The sequence below is a fragment of the Ciconia boyciana genome, chromosome 16, assembly GCF_034638445.1.
Source record: "Ciconia boyciana chromosome 16, ASM3463844v1, whole genome shotgun sequence".
NCBI lineage: Eukaryota > Metazoa > Chordata > Aves > Ciconiiformes > Ciconiidae > Ciconia > Ciconia boyciana.
In genome coordinates this window covers 3,503,416-3,525,812 of record NC_132949.1, presented here as the reverse complement: position 1 = coordinate 3,525,812, position 22,397 = coordinate 3,503,416, and the positions used below count along the sequence as shown (strand labels likewise).

The following is a 22,397-nucleotide window of genomic DNA, read 5'->3' as shown; positions in this document are numbered from 1 at the left end:
AATCTTCAGATTCTATTTAGAATTTTCTGCTGGCTCTCCAGCTCTCCATGTAACTAAAACTCAAGCAGATCAAATATCAGAGTGTTTTTTGAAAAATGACTGGCGAACACGTTTGAATGGCAGATCACAGTGAAATAGAAATATCTTTGTTAAACGTACCAAGTTTTTTCGTAATAGTTGGGCTTTTCTTAAGCGTAACAAGAGACACCTGGTGAATCTGATACCTGCACCGGCTAACTATTTACCAATATTTAAAGGCAGGGTAGCAGTAGAATCAAGTGGTCAGTAGCACTCTTACAATTTTTGGAAGGCATGGCCTTTATTTTCTATAACTAGAGTGTTTTTTTCCATACAAAATGAAAATACCTATTGTTTCCTTAGCATTAAAGGATTGGTTACAAAGAACTACTACAGGAAAGCAGCCAAAGCTGCTGTATTTCTGCCACTTTCTTGCATCAGTGGAGTTGAGAATAAAGGAACTTTCCAAGTTACGGTACTGTTCTTGAAAAGGAAAAAAGTATCGGGCAACTTTTATCTGTGTATTCAGTGGATCAGATGGGAAACTCACCCAGACAGCCTAGCGGGGGAGCAGCTTCTGCTTTTCTCAGTAAGCCCTGAGTGGTGTGAAGCAGCACCAAGTACAACATCAAAAGATACAAATATGCATCGAGTGTAAAGTTTGGGGTTTTCAAAACATCTGTCTAATTAGCACAACTTATATATTTGCGAGTTCTAGCTCTGACTTTCTCTCAGTTTCGTGTTCAGCAGAAGTGGCTTTTTCATCTAACAGATTTTTGGAAGAGGTTAAACCTACAAACACTGTCACCAAACCTGACCCCTCAGATCCTTGATATAAACCTATCCTGTTTCCTTCTAGCATCAATCGCCTTATTGTGCCCAGTGAGAAAATGTGAGATGTAGCTGTTAGCCAAATTTTTTTCTAGAAGAACGAGATCATTTTAATTGAATGTTATTATCAGCTAGTTCTTGTGGTTTGACATAGATTCAAAATGAAGCAGTTCATCTGCTTAAAGAATGCGTAGGCACTAATATAATAACCTCAGTAAGTTTTTGGATGCCTCCATCCTAAGGGAAATTGGTTTGACTTGCCCTTCAGTGGAAATTTTGTGCACTATTGGCAGCCAAAATAGCACTAGAGTCCAGAAACAGAATAAAATTCTATTCCTGTATATCGTACTTTGCTCCTTTTCCCGTTAAAATTTGTATTGTAAATATTTTCAGTTAGGCCCAGTTCACCTTGTTGCCTTGCAGTTCAAGGAAACTGTCTCTATGTGCACATATAGTACATGCGTATACAAGAAGATGAAAAACTAAGTTTTATTGAAAATATCCATTATTCTTTGAGCCTTTTGCACGTGACTTCTGCGCTCCATGTGCGTAGTCCATCTTGCATTGGAGTTTGGGATGCCTTCCCCAGGAATGGTTTATTGTGGCTGATTCATGCACCATCTACACTGTGTTGATTCTCTTATTGATGAACAGGGTTTGATATAGTAAATACTTTATTTGTTGACCCTTGAAAACATACATGAAGAAGACTGGGGACTTGAGGCTGAAGCTCATTGGGAAGACTGGGAACCTCAAGACTGAAGCTTTTTCTTAAGCTTTTCTGTGCAGGCATCAATAGTTTTGTATCTTTGGCTTCTTCAGAGAGCCTGAGGTCCTCCAGCGAGAAGACTATTTTATGGAGCAAAGAGTTCACCTGTTTTCTTCTTCAGGGGTCTGCCTATTAAATTTATTCTTAGGAAACTGAAATAAGTGTTGCCTACAGGATAAAATTTAGGGCTCTAAATGAGCTTCTTGGCAACGTTCCCTTTGCAACTGCCAGATAAGAGGACTGGAAGAGCAGTAAAGCAGAGATTAGTCAAGCACGACAAAAGACTTGCTCCTCTGACACAAAACCACTTTTTAACTTCTTCTGTTACTAAAACTGTCTCTGTTTATTTTTAGTTCAAGCTTTCACGGCACTGAAGTCAATAACTTCAATTAAGTCAATATGTTAATAATTATGAAAGCAAATCCTTCAGCACTCATGCATGTTCATGTATGAATCTAATCCCTGATACAACACAGTTATCTGCAGTAGCGGTGAAGATACCTGTTGGAACTGCCTTCACCAGCTCAGCCAACCAACCAGGAGACACAAAATTTGTGTTTCTAATGTTGAATATGTCTCCTGCATTTGGCACCTCAAGAGAAATATATCCTCAGTGAAAACCCCAGATTGCCAGTTATGAAGAATTCATTAAGATCTGAAGTTCAAAGCAAAAAGGCCCGTTCCTCGCAGGTCAGGGCAGCTCTTCTAATGGTTCCTGCTTTGCCTCCAGCAGCAGCTCATCTCCAGAACCTGTTTATTTTTCTGCCAGGGCTGTTGGCAGGTGAATAGAGGTACATCAGATCACCTCATGAGTATTTGTATGCTGGAAACCTATGCCCTGAATATGCCATTTTCCTGGCCCAGCGTGGCATGAGATCATGGGCTTCAAACGTGTCTGTGTTGGCCTTAGAAGACAAAACATACAATGCACCGTTCACTTCCTTATGGAGATCTGCCGTAAAGTCACAGCTCAGTTTTGCACTGGGGCTTGCTGTCTTACAGTTTAGACCATCGCAAAGGAATAACGCTTGCTGTGTGGGGAGGAAGGAGAACATCGCTCGACAAGGTCCTGAAAACAAATCAGATCATTTGTGAAACAAAAATGAATGAATGCAAGTTCTTCTAGAACCAGATCAGGAGAAAACGAAACAGTCCCTTTTCCTGGGAAATAATTAGTTAGGGCATGTCAGCACCAACGCTTCATGCAGATATACTGTGCTTTCCTAAAAGCACAGCATTTGCCCTCTTGCCAAATGGGCAGCAGTGCTAGTCCAGAATTCATCCAGGCTCCTGAGAGTCACCGTCTCTGGGGTGCAACAGTTTGATTTCAACAGAAGGTCGTACTAGCTCTCTGTATTAGAACTGTGGAAAAGATGTGAAAGCCTGAAGTGCTGTAACGTTTTCCTTTGTATTTTCTATGTGACTGCTCAGGGACTGCCATGGGTGCCCATATGTGGTACCATGGTCCAGCTTGGCCCTCTTACTCCTGTTGCTGGTGTGACTCCCTTCTCACCCAGCATCCACCTTTCCACCACCAGGATCTAAACTGGAGGAGACATGGGAAGAGGATGTGCTTATTCAGGGAGGGATGATGCCTGCAGGCGAGCGTCCGATCCGTTGCGCGCACGCCAGGAGCCCTGGGCGCTCTCCGTGCTGCTGCTCTCTTCCAAGTTAGTTATGTAAGAGAGGGTGAAAGTACAAACGAGAGAAAACTAAACATGAAAAGTGAGTTTGTTTGCTTACTGAGAAGCTTGGGAGTGGCAGAATGAAACTGTATAAATAAAAATTCAGGCTCCCAAACGTTAGATACCTGCAGGAACACCTGCACAATTGGACCAAACCAGAACTCTGCAGGCAGCTTGAAGGAGAAATCCAAGACTTGTATTGGCTCTCTCTGGCTTCAGAAAAAAGCATTGCTTTTCTTGATATGGCTATATTTAAATTCCTTACATTTTTGTTCCTAATATTAATATCATTCATATCCTTTAACGGTTTTGCACTTGTAATTCGGCAACGTAAAACAGCAATTACTGAAGGCTATGTAACAATTTGACTCGTATCAGTGGATTTTAATTGTCTGCATACCTGGAAACACCTTTGACCACAACTGTGCTCTAAGCTCCAAGGAGCAGCTCGTACCTGATGTATTGTTTTCTTCCTTCTACCAGAATAACATATCACTTCTACTTACATTTGTGTAAATCCGAAAAGAAAGAAGGACACAGGAAAATGTGATTGATGGGCAAAGAATATAGAGAGGTCTTTGTCGTCACTGTTAACGTTTATACTTGCCTTAAGCGTTTACTTGCTGCTTTTTCTTTTCTACTGTCCTCTACCAGGTCTCCCCTCCGTCCTGAATCGTATGGAAATGTGCATTTGCAAGTCAAGTTTGGCATTGCTGTGGACTCATTTGCTAGCACCTGTCTCTAATAACCCAGCCTTGCTGGTGTATGTGAGAAGGCTGATGTCCCTTCTCCCCCTTTAACTTGCTGTTTGCGAAACCTGCCTCTGCAGAGGACGAGCCTATTTGTGCTTCCTTATCAGATCCCGAAACTAGATCAAGATTTATGCAACTTTAACAACACTGGAATTCTTAGTTCTTTCACACTGCACCATGTATTGTTTCTCCTGCAGTTTATGTCTCATTTGTGATAAGGAAAAGTTTCTGAGTGTGCATAAAGTAGCTGGAAAGCTCTGCTCTTTGTGCTGCGCAGGTCTAATGAGATACGTTAGTATGTAGCTGCACAAATGAGAAACCGGTGGCGCTTTAGAACTTGATCTGTTTTCTGTTATTTTTAATGCTTTTGCATTTTAAAAATGTCATCCATATAAGAATATTTGGAACTACTTACATATAAAAAAAACTAAGAGAAAATGAAAAAAGCCTGCTTTGCTTTTAGATGTGCCAAACAGGTTTGGCAGTCATTCGCTCAGCACTGATCAAGCGTTGCTCAGGCGGTCAAACTCTTGTAGCATTTTCTACCTGCACAGAAACACTCTCACCAAGCATTTCTGAAACCAGAAGACACCAGCTGGGTTCTTTTTCTTGTGCAGAGCATTTTGGATGGTGACTGAAGTGTACTGTGGATATCGAGATTTGACACTTGTCATTCAAAAGCCTGAAAGTCCTGTAGAAGGTAAACTGCAAAGATTGTTTTGGCTCAAGGAAAATAGAAGTGGCTGCGCTGGGTCAAACTGGAGTCCATCTGTCTTCATTTTCTGGGACATGGTATCTGATAACAGATGCCCATGAAAGAGTATAAGAACAGGCTGAAGATTTAGGAGCATTTCCTCAATATACTTTCATCACTCATGATAGTCTGAGGCAAAACATCTCCCACTGTAGAGTTTCTGGGCTTGGTGTACCTGTTGGGAGTATTTTAACTGCCTTGGCATGACCCTGTGGGAGTTCCTTGGAAGAAAAAGCAGAGGGATAGCTTGGGGATGGCTGGTTAGGTTCACAAGTAACTCAACAAAAACTTCCACTGTGTGGCACTGAGGTCCTCTCCTGTCTGCTCCTCTCCTCTCCTGTCTCCTCTCCTGCATTTCCACCTAAGACTTTCCTGCCACAGCAGAAAGATCCACTAACTGAACTAGCACAGTCTTTCAGCCATCATTCAGCTCCAAACTGGGTCAAAAAAGACTTAAAAAAAAATCAAAACTCCATTGAAATCACATCTGCTTTGTCACAAGTATGGTAAGAGCTCTTGACATTCTATGAAAACTATATCTGAGAGACAGCAATAGCTTTGGCGAGTGTTTTTCCCCTTCTCATCCTCTCCCTAGTTTGCCTGTATATAAATTACACCTAATTTGTTACCTGCATCGGTGAAATTTTCAGCCTCAAAAGGTCAAACGTAGGGTGCTTGTTGTTGCCTGTTGCAGTGAAGCTCGTACCAGGGGTCTCTACTGGGGAATCCTCAGTCTGATGTTACCAGGGCTGGCTTGGAGGGGCACAGACCTGCTGGAAGTTTGCAGACCAAAATCGTCCAACATGCATCGGTACTCAGCTATGCAACAAGGGTGGCTTTAAGGGAAGCATGGCCAATAAATTTAAGCTAGACAAATGCTTAATTTTTTTATTGATGATTCCAGTTCGGCAAAAAAGATTACTTTAGAGCTAAAGAAATAGGGTGGTGGGTACTCCCAGAAATGGGTTATGCAGGAACTAGAGTAAAATGTTTTGAATAAAAAGCTATCAGAAACATTTAAATAGGCTGTGGAGCCTGACATTGTCCTTTGCTACGTATATATATGTCTGCCTATCTAAAATATTCTCTCCTAGTATTCTAGAGCTCTAAAATGGAAGGAAAAACTTCTAAAGAAGCTAAAATAGATCCTACCCATGTCTAATTTTGAAAAATATATGAACTTAAAGGATTTTAGAAATGTTTAGAAACATTGGCATTATGACAAGTATCTCTGTCATAACGTCATATGATTAACTAGATCAGAAACATTCTGGGATGTTCTGATCAGTTATGTTAATGCGTCTTTTAAAAAGTATAAAGCCAATGCTCTATAAAATAGATACTTGAAAAACAGTTTTCGTTTTCCTCAGGCTAGTGAGATTAGAGTTTCATAATCTGTTTGACCAGCTGCAGAGGACGTTCCTTTTCATTTTTTCTTTTTAAGTAAATGAGCTTCATCTCAACATGATTAAAAAAAAAAAAGAATCAAGCTTCAAAAATGCTCAGTTTTCACACATACTTTTAAATGGGAGCAATTGCATTATCATGTCTTGTTGCAAATGTAATTGGGTTGGAGGTCATTAAAGACTCTGAATAAAAGAATTTCCAAGTTTCCAAGTGTGTATCCTCCCCGTCAAGAATCATCCCATTTCTGGCTTACAGACATAATTTTAGAAGATATTTCTTTGCTGCCTCTCACATCTTGCATGTATTGAGTGTGCAGGCACTGTTGAGTCAAGCTCACTCTTGTTCAGTTCAAAAAGCAGTGGTTTGCCTTGCAAGTTAATATTGTTGATTAAGGTTACTTTGAAAGGTATAAAGACATTATTAGCTTGCTTTGTGTGTGTGTGTAAGAGAATGTGTGTTATTTTGTATAATGGGGAGAATTCCAGCAATATTGGGCAGTCTGCTAGTTCATTGCACAAAATTAATAGCTTTTCTTTTCTTACTGGGAATCAGATTAGCCTATTGATTAGAAATATCTGAGCCTTTCATATTTACTTTTTAGAAGAGCATAGCAAAATAAGATGTTTTGTAAAGCCTGTTAGAAATGTGTTTATTTCCAGGTCTTCTGCATCTGTGACAAGGAATGCATTTTAAGGAGACATTTGCAGAGCACCAGGGGTCTACTGGAACCGCTGGTCTGTCTCCAGGTGTAAAGTTTCCGAACACCCACTTAAAGTGGCAGTTTGGTGATAAACTTAGTTGGGAGTGAAGCCCCCGGCAGTGAGAAGATTGGCTTGTTCAGCAAGTGATTGATAAATATGCTTTATCATGAGTCAGATGTTCTCTAAATCGTTGCAGAAAATTCTGCCCGAACCCCTGATGTTTGTTTTTGCGGAGCTGTAGGTAAGAATACAGCAAGCACCAAAACCAGATGTCGTACTAGTTAATTTGTATTCACAATAGCAGTTTTTCACTAGCACAGCATATCCATTGACGCGACATTTTAGACATTCTTACGGCATAGCATCAAAAATTCAAGAAGTTGTCTGAAAACGTTGAAGCCGACATCAGGTCTTCACAGGAAACCTGCTTCGAGAATGGCAGACTCCTTGCCGTTCCCTTTGATTGCAAAGTGTTTAATAAAAAGCAAATTAGGAAATGAAAATTGTCTCATGGATCAATCAGGCACGGCAGTTACGCCTGTTCAGCATTATCTGTCAGACATTAACCTGATTGGGAACGTTTTATTTTGTATAATAGTCTCAAAATCAGACTGAAAGGTTGACTTAAAAAATACCTGATGTATTTTGTGTGTGCTTTGAGGCTGATAACAAACTCTGCAGTTCAAGTTTTAATAACTAGGGGGGAGCTAAGAAACTTCAAAAGGTTCGTGATAAATGTTTTTGACAATGCGTCAGCTGAACATTAGGCAGAATCTGGGTAAATCCTCTCATAAGTGGTTTAAAATGGAGTTTTGAACTTTTCTTTCATAAGTGTATGCTTAAGATGTCATGGTATCTTTGGGTTTAAAAGATTCATTTTATCTGGTGTGTGTGAATCATCGGTGTTTCTGTCTACACCTCTGAGAGTGAAAGGGGAAAAAGTTCAGCAGTTTTCTCCTTTTGGCACCCTCTGCCCCTGCTCTCGACCATGAAACTCGTGGAGGCTGGAAAAAAGGAAAAGCCAGTTTTAAAGCATACTAACAAAATATTCCAGGTAAATATTATAGTAAATCTTCCAAGCTGACAAGCTTTCCGACTGACTTCATCGCGACAACCCTAAAAGGGCCTGGTAATAGACAAAGCAATGCTTGCGCATGGCAGCTGCTTGTTGGCTTTTGTGGTTCATTGAGAAAAGCAGATGAAAGCAAGTTTATTACTGCTCTTTGAACCTTGCCTCCCTCCCCCTCTCCTATCACCTGAGCCACTAAAAACAAAGCAAAACCAATTCCTTCCTTGGCTCCCCCTGAAAAAAATGCCTAACTTTACAATTTATACTGCTGTTTTCTTTGAATTTTTATCTTTGCAGGACTTGCTCTGACTTATGGCATCCTTTGTGTTTCAAAAGAATTGAGTTTACAGCTCCATGCAGTGAAGCCCTGACTCAGCAAAATGCTTAGGCCCTTGCCTAATTTTAAGCCTACTAATAGCTCTGCTGGTGCTATGAAGGTGTTTTAGGGATATATGGCTAAAGACTTTGCAGAAAAATAGTCCTAAAACTTTGGTCAGCTCAACTAGATATTTACAGAAAATGCTGAAAACACACCAATATTTTATAGGAGGAAAGCAGGAAAAAAATATGCATGTTGACAATCCTAACAGTGCTCAGGGAATCTCCAAAAGACACCAATCCAGATGAAGTCTGATGTGAAATAATCTGAAAGGACTGCTCAGGAACTAATGCTGATGATCCACTCAAGAGCTAAAGCATATAATATACTGCCAATCAGTCTCTTGCCTATGAATTGCGAAAAATGAAAATAGTATAGCATTAGAACCTACCACACTGGAAAAATGTTTGCATCTACGTTTCTTTTACATTAAGTGACCTACTTTTAAAATTTTTCACTACTACTAGAGAAACTTAATTTTGTTTCTACAGTCAAAGTATTCCCTTCCTTCCTGAACCCCTTTCTTTCTTCCCACACTCCCTCAAGGGAAGAAATTCTTGTACTTCACAACGGCATCTCCTGCTGGCAAATCTCAGAAGCAATATAGGCTGGCGCAAAACGGAGCTGCTTGACTTGCTTGAATGGGCAAAGCCCACAGCTTGGGTGGTTTTGCAAGATCTCCACTCCCATTTTGAAATGTTAGCAAAGTGGGCCAGACTTCCAAATGTGCCCAGTACAGGGGAGTTCACGTTATTTCAAGTGGGAGTTGATTAATTCTGAACCTTTCAAAATCACCCCTTTTCTCTGATTCCTGACTGAAGAAACCTTCTTTTCATAATGATAGCAGAAAATGGGCAACCAGCTCTTTTAGGGACACATTTAAAAAGGTATTACCATTTGCATTTTCATTCCACGTTGTAATTCACGTACACTATTCATGAAATAGTGTTTAGTGGTTAAAATCATATGTTAGGCATGAAGATTCCCAGATTTGCCATTCTGTCATCGCGTAGTGTGCAGATTGGTCTTTGCAGGACTTCTCTTTTCCCCCACCCATACGTAGTTGTTAGCGACTTTACCTAGGCAATGAAGTGGAACTGATGGTAAAAGGCTAGGAGGACAGTGGAAGGAAAGCGTTCGAGAGATGTAAAATATTGCTTAAGGTGTTTTAATTTCTGTTCCTGAGGAGCAATAAAGCATAAATTTTCTGTACAGTCATAATAGTAATTGTAATGTTACCTATAGGATGGAAGAATAATTTGTGTTATTAAACACCGTAACTATTGTCAGTATAAAATAATAGATTTTCTTTTCTGTTGCAGTTATGTTGGCCCCTACATATAGGTTGTGGAAAACTTTGTTTGCAAAAACAAAGCTATTGTTTTAACAAAAACCACAGAAATTTTGCCTTTCATATTGAATCAGTAGCATAATGAGTAGTGGAGCAATAGTTCAACATCAAAGGAGACTTCTTGGCTATATAGTGTGTTGCAACAACAGCAAAAAAGTTCCCACCAGAAAGGAATTTTGCCATATGTGAACAGCAAACATATGCATTAGGTTAAAACCATAAGATTTCCTTTGCTTTACACCAAAACCAAGAGAGAACTTAAGTATAGAGGTTTTCGAACAGTCGTGTGCTGGAATGCAGCATGGAGAACGAGCATTGTCCGAGGTTTGGAGCAGTGTCAGTGGACAAAAGCTCTATCAAAACCCAAAAAGCATTGAGGATGCACCACCAATTTGGCTCAAACATCAGTATTTCACTTTTCAAAAAAATACACTCATTTTGCTCTGACTCATGGCATTACATCAGTGATCTTCATAGAAATATTTTCCCGATTTATTTATAGTAGTAATAAACCCAGACAAATTTACTTATCTCCATAAAATATTTTAGCAAAAATAATGATTATGTAAAAATTCTGAGATTAATTTTGATGGGATACTTGGCCTGCTTTCTTTGGATAGAGTTGCATTTGACTCTAAGTTGTGAGACCCCACCTAGTATAAAGGAGAAGTTTTTGCCCAGCCAGCCCATACTGCCAGCTTCGTGGAGAGATACAGGTACTCCAGATGATTGAACATTTTAATGATAAAACTTTAAAGCATCTCCATATATATTTCTGGAACAAAATTTGCTTTAATTTTTGTTAACGTTCGCATGGATTTTCTTTAAAGTTCCAGAGCTAGGTTTTCTTCTCATGAATGGGGAGAGAAAACGCATCAATGGATGTAATTTGAATTTAGAAGGCAGTTAAAGAGGGGCCTGTATTCAGAATTATTGTTGGCACATGTTTTGAGGATGTGAAGTGGAAGCCGCCTTCTGTGGGCATTAGTAAGGAGATAATTAAAACTACAGTAGGTAATTATGGTAGCTTTTATTACTGCATCTTTCATTAACTAATTATATTAATTTGGTAATGTTTGAAAAATTCTTTGAAGATTAAAAGTGCTAACTATTACTACCTTTAGTTGTATTACTCTGCACCGGTCATAAATATTGAGGTCTTTTCTTGATACAGATGCACATCCATGTGTGCAGAGTTGCTGGTACAGCCAATAAGAATTATATATGTATATCAAAAAAAGACTCTGCCATTATCTGGCATAATCTGAACAGGATGAGCAGTCACTTTCCTGCTGACAATTTTTGTTTCAAGGTGAAAATATATTGGTATTTAACATTTCTTTAGAAGATTTTACCTTTCCTTGGAAGTGTCATTTATTCAACCCTCCGTACCAGAGAGAGAAATCGTTGTGATCCCAGCCTTGCCATTGATGTGATGGGAGCAGGAATCAAGCCCTGCCTACTCTCAGGAACACACTGATTTCCAAAAGTACAAAATTATTTCAGGTTGAAGAAGCAAAACATCACACCTTTGTAAATACAGTATCTTCACGGTAATAATCAATACCAAGTAATTAAAATTAATAATGATTTCTGTTTATGTAATTCTTCCAGAACTGAATTTTCTTCCAGGAAATCCAACACTTCTTTTTTAAAATATCCTGTGGTTAAAGGATAATCAAATCAGTTTTCATATATTAAAGACTAAATCCTTCATATATTCCCATTTCATACTTGTTCCTGTGATTCATAGAACTCTTTCTCTCACCAGCTTTTAGTTGATTTAGATTAAGCCCTGTAACTAATGCCAAAAATTTATTACTGCCTTGAAAAGGGATTTTGTAACGCTGGCATCGTACCTTTTTGTCTCTCTATGGCTCCTTGTCAAAACTATACGCTTTACAAGTTGGGTTTTTTTAAAAAAAACAAAACCTTTTTTGCAGCCTCAGTCTGGCACCCAGAAGTCAGGCTGAATTCCTCCGGGCTCATGCACCGTCCCAACATCTCTGCGAGCCGCACGGGCCAGCCGCCGCGCTAACTCCCCCTGTGCTGCTCTGCTGTCTCCAAAGCCCTCCAAGTTACCGTGAGCAGAGCGGGGTTTGAAATAAACTTCATTAAACTTTTTGCTGGTGATAATCAAGCCACAATAGAATAACAGGAAAAAAAAAGTGCCTACCCAGAAATGCCGTTCAGATGTTCCTTTCTCCTTTCCGGTCAGCCAGTACCCAAATGTTTCATGTATCACAGTGACAATGATGGACTCGTCCACCAGCTCCACCTGAGGACCCAAAACCTGACCGTAATATTTCAGTGGCGTAGTCTCAAAGCCATTACTTTTCCCTTCCATCCTTCCTGTCTCTCTCAATGTTGTATGCGACCAAAACATTTCCAATATGATTTTATTTTAGGATCCTTTCCATTTTTATAAATAAATCAAATGACTGTTCCTTTTATACAGCTGTAATTCACCCACATTGTTGCAGTAGAGCTTATTATCTCATTTACATTTTTAAGTGCTTTTCAAAGTGTAGGATATCTGGGCTGGAAAGCAAAACATTTCATTTCTTTGTTCTCAGGCCAACACAAAGCACTTCCAAGGTCAGGTATGGTGTAGACTTTCAACAGCAAACATGTTTACTTGGCATTTGAAAGCTATTTTAACTGAAAAAAAAATACTGACTTTATAACAGTGATGTAAGTCAACTTAGCAAAGCTGAGGGACGGGGATTAATTCTGTACCTGGAAAAATTTAACTAAATAAGTTAGGCTTTGTTTTCCGTTCAGGGAAAAAAGCCTCTGACACTTAAAAATTGGCCTGGTTTTTTATTTTTTTTATCCCTTTTTCTTCATCTCAGCAGTTATTAAACATAAGCTCTGTTATTCTTTGGGCGAAATCTGACACTTTGAAGCTGTAGAATAAAAACTGCATTTCTAAACAAAACAAAACCCATTGTTTAATTTTTACAAAAGAGATGTTCTGTGGTGTACCTGGGGTAAGTCGTCTGCTGTTTTTAAGAGTATTCCACGTGACAAAAGCTGCTCTGTCAGATCCAGAAAAAGATTTGAGGGTACTGGGTAGCTTCAGAAACAGCTATCAGCATTCAGGCTCTGGCCACTGGATATGAAGCTTTTTGACAATAGAGAGAATTTTCAGTGTGATCTTCAAAAGGGCACGTTATTCATGACATCCATCATGATTCCTCCTAGAAAATTAAAATCATGGGCAACAAACTTGCTTACTTCTAATTACTATTTTCAGAGCTAATCATATGCAGGAATCTACAGCAACCATGAGATTTTGATGTTACTTTTTTTTTTTTTTTTGGCATGGCTTTGATCAAATACTGATCTTCTGGGTTTACTTTTTTGTCCTTGTGCTGATAGGGAAGCCGAAATACCTGAATGAACATTAATTACTCATGGAACATCCTTTATACACAAAACTAGATTCTACAAAGTGACCGGTAGGAGAGCCGGGATGCAACACAGCAGTAGTCCAAAAATGCTCAAGTTAGAGGTGTTCATGACTGGTCAGAGGAGTTAGTCTTTTTTTCTGCTATCCCAATACAAAACGTACCAACAGCCAGTTATGATGCAGTTGGGAAAGTCTGTAAACTCATACGGTTTATTCCGGTTTGGACAATTGGTGAATGGATAATACAAGACCTGATAGTTTGCTACGCTTATATGCTATAGTAAAAATACCTTATTTCTAAATTGTACTTGTTTAAGACGTTGTCTGCTCTCATAATGAAACAAAATACATGCACTCCACGCTGGCAAACACTATCTAGAGTAGGTGGACCTAACAAAGACTGTATTATCTGAATTTCACAAATTAAATTACTTTAAGATGCATTGCAAACCCTCAGATTTAAAGGAACCTCTCATTTTATGCTCTGCAAAATTTGGCTGTTGTAAATAAGAAAAGTAAAAAAGGAGAAATTAAGGAAGGAAACAGCAGCGTACCAATTCTCTTCTTTGCCACCATGTGGTTGCTGTCTTTACCAGGAACAATTTGAGATCCTGTTTTGTATTCAGTACTTGCAGATTTGTGTGATGGAGTGTGATAGAAGTCTGTTCTCTGAGGCGAATACGTACCTATATATACATACACATTCGCATGTATACATACTATCTCTTGACCATCTTTGAAGTCCTGTGAAAGAGTGAAACTTGCTCTTGAGCACAAGGAGGGAGTCTGGGTAGGACAAGTGATGTGTAGCGAGGTTGCCTCCCTCCTCATTTTTCACCATGCTTGGACTGTTTGGACTGTATAAGCTGATCACGTGGAAATAGCAGAAGACGGGTCATACTTCGTAGTTTATTCAAAACGTGTTCTGTGTTCCTGGGAGTCGTCCTGTGCTGGTTATGTCTGGACACTTGGGAGCTACGGCAGGACTTTTGCCAAATGAACTGGGTCTTTGGTGATCTTTCTGATACATGGAACGGCCCTGCTCCTTATGACATTTCTACATTGCATGACCTGATCATTTTCGTTTTTAAATCAAAGTATGCTCGTTTGTATTTTACCTTACAAAATTAGGTGTACAAAAAGCCTACAATTCACACATATATTTCGTTATATTAATGCAAATTCCTGGTACTGCAAGACTTGTTGAGTATTGAAGACCGGTTTTATATTCAAAGCCTGGATTTCAACATTTCTCAGAAGCAGCGATAGCATAAAAGTCCCTGGGCGGATTCGAAGTTCATGCTTGGGTCTGGTTAAATTTTTTGGCATCAGAACATGTAATAGTCTTATAGCTATAAGACTTTAAAGTTAATGCCTGGCATCACTTCAAAACAATGTGCAAGATCTATCATAAGTAGTCCTCTTATCTTATCTCAATAGCCATTTTATCCTGTAAATGATTTGAGAGTACAGTATTTCAGTGCTGTGGAAAAGAGCAAGGGTTTTTTTCTGTTAAATCTTTGCGCTGCGAGTACTTTTAATGATCCTGGTTTATGTACGGGTATTCTACTTGGGGGAAGCAACTGTGAACCGTATCGCATGTTCTGCAAAGTGCACGGGAGTCCGTGGACTTGTTGGTCTCTCCTCTCCAGGGCTCTCTGCAGAAGCTCTCTGCAGCTCAGCTCCTTGAAAAGCAACACTGGAGGCACCTGCAGTGCCCCTTCTAGCGCATCTCCGCTGCGAGTCCCTTCCCAGGTCCAGTCCTGACTCCGCGCCGCGCTTTTCAGCCGATGGGTAGCCATGCCCTGGTTTCCTGGCATACAAAAGATAACTCAAAATATTCCCTTTCTGCTGCCGCAGCCACCTCTGCGTTGATGTCAATCTAACATCCACATTGTGCACTTTGCTTCAAGTCAGCGCTTGCAGCTAACAATGCCTTTATTCAAGCTGACAACATAACTAAGCTTTTAGTAAATGTGTAAGTAAATGTTAAGTGTGTATTCAAACATTCAACAATGACTAGGAAACTTTAAAAAAAAATCTTTGAAACATTGTATTGTTTGTTTGGTGTGTATCTGTTAGAAATAACATAGACTATCAGTTCCTTGGGGCATGACTGTTCTTTTGTTAAGCATATAACAAAAAGATCAAGGCTCTGAGGGACTGCCGTAATAAAAATAAATACATAAGAAGAACAATAATGACAAAATAAATTTGTCAATGCATTTTATGAGCTTGGTTTAGAAGTGATTATTTCTGAACTAAATAAAGACTGGATAGTTGTGGTAAAGTGACATGATCATAATATTCCTTTTATTTATTGCCATTTATACTTCATTGGTAGATCACATGCTAGACTTTACTATGGGGCGGGAGGGGAGCCCCTCATCTCAGCGAGCATCCCGTTTCAATAATATGGAATACATTTTCACTGCAAATTCCAGACATGGTTTTCCAGAGAGAGGATTATTCTTCTGGCTTAAAGGAAAAGTTATTGGTACACTGCAAAAGCGTTCCTAGGAAGCACAGGTTGTACAAATAAGATGGTAACAAAAATGTGAGACATTTGCAATTGCAAATGCAAATGCAATTGTTGCAATTGCACTATTTCCTTTTCCCTTTCAATCTTTGAGGATATTTGTTACATTTTTGGTATGAATACTTGTAGCCTATAATAAGATAGAACTACTAAGGTTTAACTACTCCTGTTCAACCAATGGTCCGACCTGTGCAGAATAACTTTACCCAATAAGGGGGGCCAGACTGGGTCTGTCACGTCTTAGCAGCTATCATGTACGGCTGGAAGCAACTGTAGCCAAAGAGCTGTACTGATACTGCACTGTTTTCTGACATTACCTATAAGTTTTTCTGCCATCCTGTGTTTCTCACGTCTGCTTTGCACCCGTTGGTATTGTTTCAGGTCTTACAAGATGAAGTAGAAAGTTACCGCGTTCAGGCACGGGCTGCAGAGAAGAAGCTGCAACGCAGGGAGCTGGAGACCCACGAGCAGGTACCGGGTGCTGTTCCCCCCAGGCCTCTTCCCTTGGGCAAGGAGGTTCGATGTTTAAAAATAATATCTTGCTTCAAAGCAAAAGCACATATTTTCCTGCAAAATTTTCAGCTAGCTTTCTTTTCTGGTTTTTTTGGTAATAAAAGAGAATTAAACTGTCTGAACCCTACAGGCAAATACTTATCTCACACTCTCTATTTCAAGTTGGTATTTCAACTATTCTAGCTGTTAAATGATGCGTTTATTTTGAACTGACTATACTGTTTTAATAGAGGTTTCTGAGACTATTCTAACCTGTTGTTTAATGGCTTGTATGAAGAGAATTATAATTGGACAATAACTGAGCTCAAAACAATCTTTATTCCTGATCTTATGCATTCATTGTCCTACCATGTTGTCTGTAAACCGTTCCATGTGATTAATAGTGCTAAAATTATTCTGGACACTTTCAGTGAAATTAGAGATTTGGTGTGCTTCAAGCAAAATAGTGTATGTAGTTTACAGACTAGTATTGAAATAGAAAGTCAATGATCTGCATTCAAACCAGATTAAATTGAAGTATTCAGGAAAATATACAGGTGGTGGATATCTGAAACACATACAAATGTACAGATTTCTAATACAAATCAGGTTTTGCAGCATTTGAGAACTTTATTTGGTGCTGAGTAAACAGTATCCATAACATATATCCTATATAAAGCATTTCTAAATCTATACCTGCAGGAATAGTAAGTTGGGGTTGTTGTAGAAGAGTAATAATCATTAATTTCATATATTTTTTCCCCAGTTGTTGTCATCCTACTTGCCCATGGGAGCCCTCGTTCACCCTTGCTGTTTACATTCATGTATTTCCTCTCGGGAGAAGGTGATCAGTCGGTGATGAGCTGCTCTGCTCTCTTCCCCCTCTGCCTCCCGAATCTTGATGTGGGGCCAGGTTCACCCTTAGCTGCAATGCTTGCAGCATCAGAGGAATTTGGTGTAATGAGTGAGTTGGCCTACAAGCATTGCATTTTGGCTTCAAAGAGTCTCCTGGAAAAGAAGAAGGAAAATTAGCTATTTGGTGCATGGTTGTCCCTCCCAGGGAACAGCACTGGCCTGCACGCTCTGAGAGTCCTCTTCCAAATCTCTTTTTTTTGTTGTTTTTTTTCTTTAATCCTTGTCACTGCCATTTTGCTTTTTTTCTGACCCATTTTGAGAGAGGATCCAGAAAAAGAAACAAAAAATGACTTGTGAAATACAGAGGTAGAAGGCTAGACATGCAGATTCACAGGATGGTCCCCCCTTTCTGCCTTCAAGGTTTTCTCGTACGTGAGCACCTGGTCCAAACCGACCTACAGGACTATGCTGTCCACACTAGATTAATGAAGGACTAGCTCAGCTGGTAACGCCCCATTCCCCAGTATAAATGGAACAGAAATGTTATTTAAATGACACTGCACCATCCAGCTTAGAGCTTTTCCTGCAAGGTGGTAATATGTTAGCAGACTTATGGTAACGCTCGTATCTGAGTCCGTCAGCGGTCTTGCCTCTGCCATTCATCCACTGGGACTTTCTGAAGAAGCTGGAGTCATTGAGGATGTTTTTGTTTAGGTGGCTTTGGTCTATTTTGCAGACAAACTTTTTGAAAGTTGTTAGTGTGTCTTCTCTGTGACTGGTTAATCCATTAGTTATGCTTATCTCTCCAGAAGAAAAATGCAAAAATGACAGCTCTGACATATTTCCAGTTATTATGTCTTGGCCAGGCTACCTGCAAACATGTTCATCAAGTATCAACAGTAGCTAACGACTCAGCAGCCGATCAGGGAGTTGAAATGTTTAAGACAGTAACTTAGAACTTGATTTCTGCTTTTACCAAATATTGTCTGAATCGGAATTGCATAAAACATCAACATTTGCGCTGGCACTATTACAAAGGCCACTTTTCTGAGCTTTTATATGTCTATAAATAAGGAGGAGAGAGGGTTAAACAGCTTCTGTTTTTCATTAAAAGCAAAAATCTTGTGTTTTGATTCTATAACAACAACAAACAAATGAATGAGACATGAAAAAACATTTTGTTGTGCTTTTAATTAAAAATAAAAAGCTGTTTCTCGTTATGGCTTGTTGGGTGGTATCTTAGTGCTCCATGTTTGTCTTTTTTTCAGTGCAATGTCCTTATAACTCTTCAGTCTCTACGAGTGACTGACAGATCCACGAAGCTTACTCTTTGTTACAATAACCCTCTGGTGATCACACAGAGTTAACCTTTCTTTCTTATAATTATCCAGAGAGACAAACTATCCTATAAATAAGGGGAGGGGGAAATATGTTAGAAGGACTCTGATGGCAAGCCCTCAGCTGTCTAGAGACGAGCATGGCACTGCAGTTGGAGAGGAGCCGTTGTTTTTATGGAGCCTTTCCATTCCAATACTTCACGTTCTTGTATGAACTTGTGTTTACTCCTGTTTACTTTTGTGATCCACTTTACAGCGGGAGTAGATGCAATCACGTTATATCTGTGTTGTTTCATCAGTGGTGTGGTATGGCAACGTTATCTGAATGACGCGTTCCAATGCAGATGAACGTACATTTGTCAAAAGTGCCTGGGAACTTCTCCCATTTTGACTAACCTGAATAATTTTATCCCTTCCATAAAGGTTGGCCTGTCTCTGCTAAGCATGGTTTTCTAGGACAATGGTCCATGCGTGCAGCAATATTACTTCTAGATTGGAGTCTCAGAACTTCATCTCGCAATGCTGGATGTTTCCTTCAAAAATCAGCTGTCCAACTTCTCGAGACATATGTAATTGTATTCATGGAAAGTGGCAAAATAGCAGTAAATAAAGTGTAACTCACACTTAATATATAGGTTTTTATATATTATATATAGGTTTCTTGATATATAGTCCCAAGACAGTGAAAGCAGTCTGGGAAGGTTCCTAGGAAATTTGGGTGTGTCCAAACCTCTTCCTTGCAAAGCAATGCCGAAATTGCTTATATCTCAGTAATATGTAACTGTGGGAACGGGCTTCTCATCAACTAACCCCATTTAGGTGTGTTCCTGTATCGTGCACTCTTGTGGTGTATCACTTGGTTGTCTCTGATACGTGCCTAGATCTAATGTAAGACAATATTTCTGATAGAAAGGTCTTTCATTCTACCAAAAATGTTTCTCTTCCTTGAGTCATATGGCTTTGTGCAGTCGTCAGTCATAGTTTAAAAATCTAAATTGTTCATACAGCACACTTCACATCCTGTGAATGTGTAATTAAAAATTATGCACATCACTGAGAGCTTAAGCGTGCGCCTTAATGAATCCAGGAATTTAGGCATGTGCAACAAATTTTGCTGAATTGGGGCCTGTATAAAAATTAATGGTAGTGATCTTCTTGCTTTATTACCTAGATTTCTTTAGAATACCTCATTTCACTTCAAATTCCTTTTTGTAAGGGTAATCACCCCAACTCAGTGTACTAAAAAGCTCCGAGGATCTCTCTTTTGAGAATTACACGCAAGAATTTTTTCAGAAAAAAACCCCTATTCTTTTCATTCCTTGTTCTAATGTTTTTAACTATAGGGGTGGATTGAGTATGATGTAAAATTTCTAATTGGGGATAATAGAGGGGAAAAAAGTTCCTCATGTTCACAAACAACTGAAGTGGCATCACTGTAGATACTCAAACCATAGGAATACTCCTCCAAGCAGTCACGTCACAAATAGAGACTTAACGGAGAGAGATTCTCTGAAGACAGAAAATCAATTGTGTTCAATTCATGAATATTACTGAGGAAATAAAGGAGAATACCAATGTAGGCTTCCAGCCCTTTAATTTCTTTTTTCTCAAGTATATTATAAAAAAGGGAGAAAGGAGTTATCTGAATAAGGATGTTGTAGAAGTATTTGGAATAAAATGGAACAGCTTAGTTTGTTAAGTGGATTTCGCTCATGTTCAGATGAAAACAGGAGTGATAATTGTAAAAGAGCCATGATTCAAAAGCATTCAGCGAGTTTTCATTTTTAATGTTTATTATTCTGACTTGCTCAATTTTTTGTGACTGCTGGATATTTACCACATTCAGCCTAACTTACTGTTTCCATGCCAACTAAATATATTTGTTCTCAGATGAATGCTGTGATGCATCGTTCTGAAATTTTAGTTGCTGTGTAGCACAGAGAACTTCTAACATTTGCCACACCTTCTCCTTGATGGGAATAGTGCTACTGCCTGCAGATGCGTGGAGCTGTGAGTAAACAGTAAGACAGAGATGAGCAATGTATGCCGAAGTCCAAGGTATGGGTCCCAAATAGTTCTTAATACAACGATGGCTGGAAGACTTGAGTAATATTCATAACCCTGTAGTTCAGGGCTTTTGGTCCGTATTTCTTTTCAGATTCATTTTTAAAGATATCACAGAGTTTTAATTGCAGTCAGATACATTCACAGAAAATCTTTGCCCTCACTTATATGGTCCTGCCCTGCTATACGTGGTCTGGAAAAATCACATGGAAGCAGTGGAGTTTCCTCCCTCTGGAGGCGGGTGAGCGACTGCAGGAAGCTTGGTGCAAACCCAGCCTCTCTCCTGCTACAGGACTTCTAGCTCAGGTGCCCCAGATAATTGCAAAAGCCAGGCAGTGCTTCTGGGGCCCCGGCCTTGAATTTCCAGACTTTCTCCAAGGGCTGTCTTTCTCAGAACGTGTTAGAGTCATCTGAAATCAGGCTAATAAGCTCTAGGTTAGGTATTCAAAAATAAAAGTTTGCTTTGTGGCCAGCTGCAGGTGAGGAGGATTTGGGCAGCCTTTGTTTCGCAGAGCCGACGAGCACTTTGGAAACTGAGAAACAAACAGCACGCACTGGAGGTAGTGATGAAATTCTGCCATTTGCTCCGGTTGCTTCAACCCACGTCACTGAAACGCTTCCAGAATTTTCCCCCAGAGACCCATTTCTGCTCCCACAGAAATGGGAAGCTTAGTCTAGGTTTGAATGATCTTAACCACAGAAGTGATTCACAGAGAGCAGCCCTTGCACTGTCACTGCCTGCGGACCAGGCGATTAACCCCTTGGGCAGGCAGCGCTGGCCCCAGGGCTCAGCAGCCTCTGGTGCGATGGGGAAGAAAGTGAGAATCGGAAAGAAGTTGCCACAAGAAGTTTTCAAGAACGGCGACACCAAATATCGTCCCGTTAAAACAGTTCCTGCAGTTTCTGTACGCGACCAGCACGGATCGGAGAGGCTGTATCTGAAGAGCGCTTGTTTTTCTGCAGTTCTGCGAGGCTGAGGAAGGGTCCTTCCCTCCCTGCCCATTCGCTTCTCTCCATCCATTGCTCTGCCAAGCACTGGGGTCAGGAGGGTACTGCGTACTTCTGCTGTTTTCCTCCGTAAAGCATTTCATATATGTATATATATTGTGGAAAATGGAGGAGACAAACAGCGAGAGGGGCATAGCTCCCCAGAGGCTGGCACCTGAAAATCTGCTGGTTCAATGTCTGCAGACAGCACAGTAGAAGATTTCTTTTCTAACTCCTTATGGTGAACAAATTTCAAGTTTAAAGCATTTTTATTGAAAAGAAGATGTTGGAGTGCCACATACAAGCAGTGAAGAATCTGATGTAAGCGAGAGCACGCTGGTCAGGCTGTTTGGCGTACACAGACCGAGACATCCATTTCTTAGCTTGTTGTTCTCTTTTCAGACTTCCCAGGAGGGGCTGCTGGGGAAGAATCAGACTGATTCTGGTTATATCTCTGTAAGGCACCTTTTGTGGATATAGGTGCCCTGATAGGTGTATGGCAACGTTGATGAAGGTACCATAAAATGACTGCTGACATTATTGGGAGCCCAATTCTACCACTTTTACTTTGGTTAGTGTCTATCAGACACGCAATTCCATTGATATATTAATTAATCACTTTGATACAAAAGCACCCCCCAATTTTTAATTAAGACTGAGATTGTTAGAATAAATCATAACTTTGCATTTGATATATTTTATATTTTGTATAGCATTTTCTTTAACGGCCTACTATGAAAGAAATGCAGAATTAAACAGAATATAGTAAGTTATGCTGTATAGCATGAAGTTTCAGATTAGCAGAAGGAGACAGAAGCTGAGATTCAAGCACAGAAAAACAGATTTGCAGGTGGGATTTGAAAGGAGCTGGAAATCAATGGAGTTGAAAGTTCCCAGGAGCTCCATATGGCAGGAACTGTGGGAGAGAAGGCTCTCACCAACTGTGCAACTGTCAAAGGGAAAGGAGGTAGATGATGATGATGTACGTGTGG

The 22,397-nt window shown here is 39.8% G+C and overlaps 1 protein-coding gene across 5 annotated transcripts in view; it reads left to right on the top strand.

The window, feature by feature from the left end:
* The window catches only part of CEP112 (centrosomal protein 112), a 174,827-nt gene that overhangs the window by 140,702 nt on the left and 11,728 nt on the right, over positions 1-22,397 (top strand). For 4 of the 5 annotated variants that reach the window (XM_072880867.1, XM_072880868.1, XM_072880869.1 and 1 more), the window contains one exon: positions 16,052-16,141. In XM_072880867.1, the coding sequence (XP_072736968.1) occupies positions 16,052-16,141 (90 nt within the window). Of the gene's footprint in view, positions 1-16,051; positions 16,142-16,928; positions 18,199-22,397 lie in introns of those variants that run through there. The other variant, XM_072880870.1, reaches the window with a different exon arrangement.